We start from the raw sequence: 10,117 nt of genomic DNA, 5'->3' as shown, positions 1-10,117 counted from the left end.
TTTCTGCCTGCTTATTGGCAGCGACAATACAGTGTGCGTGCGTGTGTGCGTCCGTGTGTGCGTGCATGTGTGCGTCCGTGTGTGTGTGTACATTGGCATTTCTTCATGTTTATCTGTCCTGTACGTGTCGCTGCGGTGCCTGCAGGATTTGATTGCAGTCATTGCACAGTACAGAACGCCCCTCGCTGCTGTTCATTATGGTGCAGGTCCATTCCTTCACACGTCAGTCCTTGTGTTTGTGAGGTACACCTTTGAACATCAACAGAGACAGGGAATAATGGCTTTCAGTGGCTGTATGATGCACTGTGGAACACATGTGGAATCATTACTGTCTGCCATACCGTAATGCACCCATGACTCCAGGGGTTTTAAAGGGATTGTGACATAAAACAAAGTTGTTGTAATTCTTTTAAATGTTTTCTGAGCTCAATTGCACCCAAAAAACATGAACCTTTAACGTTCAGTAGATCTTCTGTGGTCTGGGGTTTTCTGGCTCAAACAACTGCTCTGATTTGCCTTGGAGTGTGAGGTAAGACTCCACAAATCCCATAATTATATGACAGCAGATGTCACTGTTGAGGTCTGTTTGCCTGTTTTCACTGCAGCTCAAAAGGGTTCAGAACACACAGAGCAAAGACCACCGAAAATCCACTGAATGTTCAAAGTTCAGGTTGTGTTTTGTAATTGAGGTCATAAAACCTAAAAGAAAAAAAGAAATTAAAATGAATGTCATGAAACCTTTTAAGTAATTATTCTGGAGTAAAACATTCGGTGGAAACAGCCAATTGGTGAGCTTGTAGTTTGTCTATTTTGGGTGAAGATGTTGGGTGTGGAGGGAAATGCTAGTAGGGTCATATTTGTTATTCATCAACACGTTGTGAGCTTGTACATCTGCTATTTGAACTATTGAAAAATATTTTTCAAAATAGTAAAAAAGGCAAAGAGGTTTAGGGATAAGGGGTTCATCTGCCCAGGCACAGGCAGTGCAACGCAGTGGTATATTGGCATCGCAACGCAAGGCTAAAGGGGTTTAAAATAGGGCTCCTAGTGTAGAGCCCTGAGGTGCCCCAGTCAATTGAGTGTACAGGGTTATGGAGCCGCTGTCGTGGTGTCAAGCAGGGATGCGTGTTGGCGCCCACCCTGTCCGGGATCTTGTTTTCCCTCCTGGCCCGTCTGAAAGCCAAAACAAAGGTCAGGCCACTCGTCATCCGGGACATCTGTTTTCCGACGACGCAGCAGTGGTAGCACACTCCCAGAAAGACCTGCGAACCCTCATGGATCAGTTCACCCAAGCCTGTCAGGACTTCAGCCTGTCAGCCTGTCAGGACTTCAGCCTGACATGAAGTTGTTGATGTTCACCATCAACAACTACACACTGGAAGCTGTAAACACCTTCACCTACCTCGGGTCCACCATCACCGACAACCTGTCGCTCGATGCTGAACTCAGTGGACGCATCGGAAAAGCTGCCTCTACTTTTGGGAAGCTCACTGAGAGAGTTTGGGACAACGGCATGCTTACTCTCCACACAAATGTACAGGTGTACAGAGCTTGTGTACAGAGCTTGACCCTATACTCCCACCAAGAGCGGTGGCTAAACAGCTTCTACCTTCACTGCCTTAGGCGTATACTGGGCATCACCTGGAGAGATATGGTCACCAATACAGCAGTTCTGGAGAGAGCCCAGCTCTGTACTCTCTCCTCAGCCCGCAGGCTGGGCCATGTCTGTCGCATGGACGATGGTCGCATCCCAAAGGACATCCTCTATGCGGCTGTTAAGAGACCGATTGGACGCCCTCAGTTACGCTACAAGGACGTCTGCAAACATGACCTCAAGTCATTTAACATCAGTCATGTCACGTGGGAAGATGCAGCACAGGATCGCCCTCAGTGGCAGCAGGCACTCCGCAACGGGCTTCAAACGTATGAAGCCACCCTGGCTAAACACAACAAAGCAAAGAGAACAAAGCAAAAGCTAAAACAACTGAACACCGACCGCCACACCATCAACAACTCCGGGACTGGCCCACACGTGTGCCATCTGCGGCCCGAGTCTGCCTCACACGTGCTGGTCTTCTCAGCCACAGCAGAAGTAAAGCTGCGTCAAGACCTAACTCCTAGGCACAAGATATCCATGGTCTTCCGAGACTGCGATGCCGATGATGATGCACAACTGGAACCACCAAAGGGAACTCACAATCCTTCAAGTCATTTCTTGTCAAACTCAAGTGTGCAAGTAGGTTACTGGTTACTGTAAGCTTAAACAAACAGTGGACAACACAAATAAACCACTTTTAAAGTGGGTGAAATTAAGTAGGCTAAACAGACAAACACAACAAGGGGACTAACCTCAATTTTGTTTTTGGAAAGATAAGAAAACACAGACATTTGCTCCAATTAGAGAGAGAATGAAATGTGTTCAGGCACCACTGTCTGCACCTGTATGTGCGCACGTGCGCGTGCGAGTGCGTTCGCTCGTGCGTGTGCGAGTGCGTGCGTGCGTGCGCGCGTGCGTGCGACACAGGAAATGAGGCCATTGCTGTTGTCTAGGTATACTGCCCGCCGGGGCTAGACGCAGTGTTAACAACAGGGGGACAATTACTCATGCCAAATTAGTCACTATTCCATTCAGAGGATCAAGGAGCAATGATGATATGCCCTACCCACTGTATAGAAGGGCTGTTAAAGAGAACTATGAATATTTGTATTGCAATGAATTGAAAAATAAATAATTCACCTTTTAAAGCATCCATAGGTCTAAACCAATGACAGCGTTTTGAGGGCAAAGTGAGTGAGTATAACTGTGTTGGGAGGGATTCGCTTACACGGCCGTCTCAACCAACCATACCCAGCAAGCACGGTCAGGACCTGGACGAATTAGTGGACGTCTCGATTGGTGCCAGATCAAGTCAAACCAAGACTAGTATCTGGCCCAGAATATCATCTGATTTCAACCAACATACATTCTGCCCATGTGGATACCTTTACAGTCTCTCTCTCTCTCTCTCTCTCTCTCTCTCTCTCTCTCTCTCTCTCTCTCTCTCTCTCTCTCTCTCTCTCTCTCTCTCTCTCGTGACATGACCAAGAAGGCAGCGTACCTTACATGTGTGAAGGTGGTACATTGCAATGCTCTGGCAGGAATGAAGGCATCAAGGTGGGACAGCTATTTTGGTCCAGGCCCTACCCCGAAAGGCAGCTGGCGGTCCTTGTACAAACCACCCGTTGAAAAACGGGTAGGTGATCTTCAGTGAAGAATTGTGCATGGGGGAAACGAAATCTACGTATCTGGCACACGTAGATCCCAGTAACAGGGTGGGGTGTCCATTTTGTGGACGAGCTGAAACAGTGTTTCATTTGTTTGTTGAGTGTCCCAGGCTAAGTAGGGTGTTATATTTTGCAGAGGGGATAACAAGGCAAATAGGGGAAAAATTTTCTCTTGAAAATGTTATCTTTGGTCCGAAATAAAGCAGTAAGAGAAGACCTGTTGTAGTACTGGTCAATGTTGTATACAGATCTGTTCATTTGGAAAACGAGGAGGAATAAGGTGCAGGGTTTGGGGTCAGTTGATCCCCTGTTGATGGCAAAGGGGATAATGGCAGCTCGCATTAAAGTTGAAAAGGCCCATTACAGTCTGGTGGGTGACATTGGGGGGTTTCTACAGGTGTGGTGTGTAGGAGCTGCATTATGCACACTTGCACAGTCAATATTGATGGCACCTTACAAGTTGCTTTTTTACAAAAAAGGAAAAAAATAAAAACATGTTTTTATTTTGAAAATCAAAAATTCACACACACACACACACACACACACACACACACACACACACACACACACACACACACACACACACACACACACACACACACACACACACACACACACACACACACACACACACACACACACACAGTGAGGCATGGTTATCTGTGAGGCATGGTAGCAAAAGTGAGGCAGCCAATGAAAAAAACAGTAGACATGCTCGAGGGATTTCTAATGCTTGCACGTCAGTCTTCCTAATAAGCTTGGCTGTGTCTCACCATCCAAACGGCAAGGGAGTAGGGGTCTCATAGCTGCCACAGAAAGTAGGGAATTTAGGGGAATGTTATATTATGTAAATGTAGGGGAAAGAGTATCTATTCAAGTAATTCTAGGAGAGAAATATTCACCCTAAGACTGCCCGTAGGATGCCATTCTGCGCCAGGAAGGCTTTCTGTCCAATCAAAACTTCCTCAAGCAGCAGGCACACACTGTCAGCGGTACTTCGGCACACAAGTCTTTGAAATCCTTCAGTACGGGGGAACATTTTGCGTGATGGCAGCTACTTCCTTTCACAGACTTACTAAACAGATAAGACTCCTTCGGCCTAGTGGTGGTGTGCTCTTCTTCTTTAGGCTAATTCCCATCGGGGTTGCCACAGGCTAGCGGATCCTCTGTTTCCATCTGGTTCTGCTTTCTGCACCTTCCTCTGTGACTCCTGCCACATGCATGTTGTCCATCTCTCATCCATAAACCTCCTATTCGGCCTTCCTCTTCTCTTACCTGGCAGTTCCATCTTCAGCATCCATCTATTCCCAATTCCCAATGTACCTCTCATCCCTCCTTTTCATGTGCAAACCATCTGAATCTGTGGTGTTCATGCCCATTTCAAAAATACTATTTGAACACAGCTTGCATGATTCCAGTTTGTTTCCTCACCTTTTAGAAGCCACATTTGTGAGCATGTTAATGCAATAGCACAGAATTAAGACTCATGACATTAACACGTTAGTGGAAGTCAATAACATCTCACTCTCTTTTACTCCGTCCCACTATTGGCCTTTCTGTCTTACTCTCCATATTTAATTCTCATTGAATAGGGTCCACCTGCAGTTGAGTTATACACAGTTGCTGGAGGTGTTACTCGTGGTTTTTAATCAGCCATGGAGAGGGACTGAACCAGACATAATATACGTACGGAAGATGCAGTATTGGCTGCACATATACATCAACGTCGCCACCACCATTGTTCTTTCTGCACTGCAATGTTCTCTCTGCACTCCACGTACAGTATGTGACTGTTTACCTTGCCGTTTGTTGACTAGAGTTCATGCTTACTCTGCTTACTCCGATATTGTACTTCACTCAGAGTGTCTGCTAAATTGTAAATTGTAATACTGGCAGGTGAAACTTGCCATAACTCCACTGCGATAAAAATACCTGACTGAAAGCAGTGACTTTTAGTGTTGATGGCAATCTAGGGTGATATATTTTTTTATATTGTGCTTGCAAACTGACAAACCTCTGGGGAGAGTTTCATAACAATCCGCCCATTCCATTTTGAGCTATTTTGTGTGCATTTTAATCTGTATCCTGGTACATTCTGAGTGCTACATTTGGAGATCATTGGCACTGATTGGAATGCTTCTGAGTCAATCACAGTTAGCACAATGTGAAGTTGGAACAATGGGACATAATGTGACAAGAAAACAAATTAATTGAAATAACTGAAAGGAACACACCAGGATACGCACCAGAGTGCACTTACAGTACTCACCCTACACTGATGTAGGTAGTATGTCCATCCAATCTTCCAAAGTGCCAATGCTCCAAATTGAATCTAATCTAGTTTCTATTTGTTTTACCCTGTGCTGCTGTGGTCAGCAGAACGTAGCATAGGGACTGAGGGACTGTTGACTGTGTACTACACACAACGACCTTCCAGTACTTGTATAGACTGGAACTCACCTATGCTTTCTATGGCATAGGCAGCTCCCGGCAGGAGCCGCCAGGAGAAACTAGACACAGCTGCAGGACATGAGACTAATTCATTAGAGCGACAGAGAGAGAGAGGAGGAGTGTGTGTGTGTGTGTGTGTGTGTGTGTGTGTGTGTGTGTGTGTGTGTGTGTGTGTGTGTGTGTGTGTGTGTGTGTGTGTGTGTGTGTCTGCGTCACTTTAACAAAGGTGCAGACGATCAGAAATCAGCAGAGAGAGACCGAGGTTTGCGCTACTGTATGCCGAATTGAACGTGGACAGGGCCCCAGACTTTTTTTTCTCCCTGGAAATAACTACATCACGTTTTTTTGCTATAGAACACGTTTATGCCATATCACAATAGTACAATAGCCCAAATTACAGACAATTTCCAGTCTAATATTATGATATGGATATAATATTGATACTAGGGATCACGTTTTTTAGCTCCCAATCCGACAATCCTAGCCGGAATGGGATGATGTATGATGATGTACGATAATAGGAGTGCCCCTTACTTCACATGGGTGTGTGTTTTATGATTATGTCCTCACTGGCACTGTAGTTATCAAGTCTAAAAATCATCAATCTCGTGTGAAGTAAGCGGTGCCTTTTTATCATGATGAACATGTACAGTATGATAATGAAGTCATGGGGGAATAAAACTTAGACTTTTTTTTTTTTTTTCCCATAGACTTTTAGGCTGCCGCATAACGTCACGTTCATGAGGCACCCACATACAGTACTTCACGCGTTCAAAGACATGACCATTTACTTCACCTGATGTGCCCTCACCATTTAAGCCCCATCTTATACTTCCACAATATTCTAAATTAACCAATCTACAAGCTTGGCTATATTATTGCATGGTTGAAATTCTCTCCCTCACACAACTTAGCCCGGGTGTTACATATACAAACGGAAAAGGCAGCCATTTTCATTACTGACCGCAGAACACTGTTACCTGCATGCCATTTGAACTCACTCTGGGCTATACTTTGCCCGTTTGGTCTATGAGGCGTAAAGTCTCCAAGGTCTTTGACAAGGATCCATGGTTTCATCCTTCACAGGCAGTCTCAGCATATTGAAGCTATCATTGTCCTCTACGGTGTCTCCATATAAGCGCTGTACTTTCTCACTGTCCCCTCTGGCCGTCTCTTCTCCCCAACTCCAGGCCATCTCGTTATGAGGGCTAAATTAAGCGTGGCGCGTACCTTTGGAGCATGCCACAGTTTTACAGGTCCTTCGGTCTCGCCTCATAAATACTACAACGCCTAATTGAATATCAAGACCGCCCCAGGGACGACCCTTGTGACAGACTGTCTTCTGTATAAGTGTGCTTGCGTGCATGCTTATACCTGCACGCGCACGCATTCATGCACAAATTAAAATGAACATTTTAATTTCTAAAATACCGTAAACAAAATGTACGTATGTGATTAACTTGACGATTATGAAGAAACTAATGTTGTCAGCGCCCCAATACATTCATGATTGTTTGTTTTCTTGCATTATAACCCTGGTGTCCCTAGTATGGGCATGTCAATATCCTTCTAAATTACAGGTTCTCGAGTGGGCTCTCTCCAAAATCCCCAAAGATGTGCCTTTTGAGAACTTCACATGTCCTGCCATTGGCAATTCAGTAGAATGTCAGTGTTAAAGGGGGGCATTTGCCAAGGTGTAATTATATGTTAATTTGATTCAGATTCCCTGAATAGATAGATAGGACAAGTTCCTCTGCTGGAAGTGCCGAGGAGTGACACTTCTTTTCAGTAGCAAAGCAGTAGAACTAGCAAGGCTAATCAATGAATAAAACGATAAGATTTGGAATGGCACATCTGTATATGGACAACCCTGACGTCACCAATATGACGTCATAGTACCAGCATAATAGACTGGCCTGGACTCATATGTGGTGAAGGCTGACACTGAACTCCATATATGGAGATAAAAGGGCGTCAGACAGACAGACAATACTGTACATCTCTATATATGGGGATACAATGGAGGGGCATGCATCCCAACAGGCATGCATTGGCCTCTACAGGTCAGTAAAGGTCCTCAGCAGTGTGCAGGGACCTTAACTCTGAGATTGTATGAATGGAATCAAATGAGATGATGAGATATACTTAATATATTGTCCCCGAAGGGAAACTGAGGCGTTACAGCAGCATAATGTGATACATAATAAATAATATATCAGAGAGCAGCATAATGTGATACATAATAAATAATATATCAGACAAACAGAAACACAACAGACAAATATGGACATAATCACACAAGACCAGGGCCGACACAGGACCATTCATGGAGGGAGAGAGTTCTTGAGTATTATACAGTTTGAAGGGAGTGGGGGGGGGGGGGGGGGGTGGAGTGAGCCTTTGGCTGAAGGTGCTGTGGACCTGTAAGGGTCAGTTTCTGTATGCTGTTAAGAGTTACGATGACAGGATTTTCCAGTGTCTTAAAGATGTCTTGAAATTCAAAAGGTTGAGAATCCCCGTCCTAGAAAACCTGTTCAGTGCTGGATGCCGAGATGTCCAGGAGTCTCCAGGCGGCATTGGGGTCGAGCTCCTCCTGGTCGCGACACAACGCCCACACGTGCATCATCCTCAGCACCTTCTCCGGATCTCCCTCCACCACGTCTCCTTGGGGGCTGCGGATGACATTGACCACCTGAGCCTGGAAGGTGATGATGAGCACAGGACCCTGCTCCATGATCTTCCCCATCGCCAGATCTATGTTGTCAATGTCCAGGATTTTGGAGTGGAGCAGTAAGCCCAGGTTCCTGGTCTGCTGGATGGGGTAAGCCAGCTGGCTGTACACCGCCTCATAACACCAGTCTTTAAGCACGTCCAGCTCTCCACGGACCATGGCCTCCAGTATGTTGGGGATGATGTTCTTCTTGCACTGTTTGAGGAAGCGGCCCTGGTCAAAGTTTGGATCCGACTTCAGGATCTCAGTCAGCACCTCGGACATCTCCGTCCTGGAGAAGAGACCGGCTATCATGTCGGTGACTCTGTCCGTCACTGCCCTGGACGCTCTGACCAGGGCGTTGTTGCTCTCGTCGTACTTTGCCTTCACCTCAAAGAACCTGTTGAATACTGCGTTGTCGTCCTTGAAGTCCCTCCACTGTTGGTACCACTTAGAGTCTTTGTGGAGGACAATCTCCATGGCCTCCTCGTTGGCTTCAAACACCCTGGAGCTGCTGCCTGCGTCCATGGAGGAGAACTCGCTCCTCTTCCTCAGGTGAGGAGGTGCTCTGTAGGGCCCGGCGTCTCCCATGTCCATCTCCCTCGTCATGCTCTCCACGCTCTGTGAAATGGATCTGAAAGCGCCGGTTTGGCCCAGCTTAGCAGCCTCCGCCACTCCTTTGCCGATCTTCTTCCCCACATCTGAACGACCCACCTCTTTCAGGCCCTCTTTGACAGTGTCAGCCAAAGAGCCCAAAGTGTTCTTTAATACCTCCGACGTCCTCACCGTCTCTGCTTCGATGGATTTGTATTTCCTGCGGGCCTGTTGCAGAGCAGCAGACTCTTCCAGCTGCCTGGCCTCCTCTCTGAACTTCTTCAGGCTATCCTTCATTTCCTGGTTATTTCTGAAATCCTGTCGGAGGTTCTCCACAAACTTCCCCAGGAAACCTTTATGACTTGAAGAGTCCCACACCTGACCAGGTCCACGGCCAGAAGAATACCACACCCGCCCATGTACAACGGGGTGTATTCTGTATCCTTCTACTCTCCCGAATGATGACACCAGAGGCCGGACGGAGGGCACACACAAAACGCGTCTGCCCACCAGCTTGCAGCACTGATATAAGGCGGCTGCCATCCTTCTCCTCAAATCCTGCACATCCCATTTGTGGACTAACAGATGGTGCCATCACTAGGACATCATATCTATAATGTCATAGTGATGACACTGGACTCCATATTTGGGCAAGGCTTACACAGAACTCCATATATGGGCACAAAAGGGTCACTGACAGACTGTATAGAGCATCGCTGTCCCACCCCCTTCATGACAACGATCTACAAGCACAAAACGCATCACAAACTCTTACAACACAGAATATATTGTAAGGCTTACATTGTTCAACTCTCTAATTTTTCCACCCAGTTTTAGCAACAAAAGTTGGGAGAAGTGTTTAGAGACTGACTTGTGAGTACATATACTGTCAAGTTTGTCCTGAATTATTGAAGTCTGCGTAAGTATTATGTACCCAAAAGAGATTTATAATTATAGGCTTTCAGGTAGCCAAATTTTGCGTTTGAACCGGTGTATATTCAAAGCATAGCCTTTTTATTCCTTTCTTTTTTTGCCAACATTCGTATCCCCCACCTGTCAGACCGCATGTGTTTATAGTACCATAGATGCATGTCATTT

At 46.0% G+C, this 10,117-nt stretch overlaps 1 protein-coding gene across 1 annotated transcript; it reads right to left on the bottom strand.

Annotated features, from left to right (window-relative positions):
• Window positions 1-8,236: 8,236 nt before the first annotated feature.
• LOC306928098 (mitochondrial import inner membrane translocase subunit TIM44-like) lies at window positions 8,237-9,562 on the bottom strand (the record flags this gene model as incomplete). Its single annotated transcript, XM_079508018.1, has 1 exon — window positions 8,237-9,562. One exon carries the CDS (start codon window positions 9,560-9,562, stop codon window positions 8,237-8,239), a length of 1,326 nt encoding a protein of 441 aa, XP_079364144.1.
• Between the last annotated feature and the right edge of the window lie 555 nt (window positions 9,563-10,117).

This window comes from Electrona antarctica (genome assembly GCF_951216825.1).
Source record: "Electrona antarctica genome assembly, chromosome: 8".
NCBI lineage: Eukaryota > Metazoa > Chordata > Actinopteri > Myctophiformes > Myctophidae > Electrona > Electrona antarctica.
This window is presented reverse-complemented; position numbering and strand designations above follow the sequence as displayed.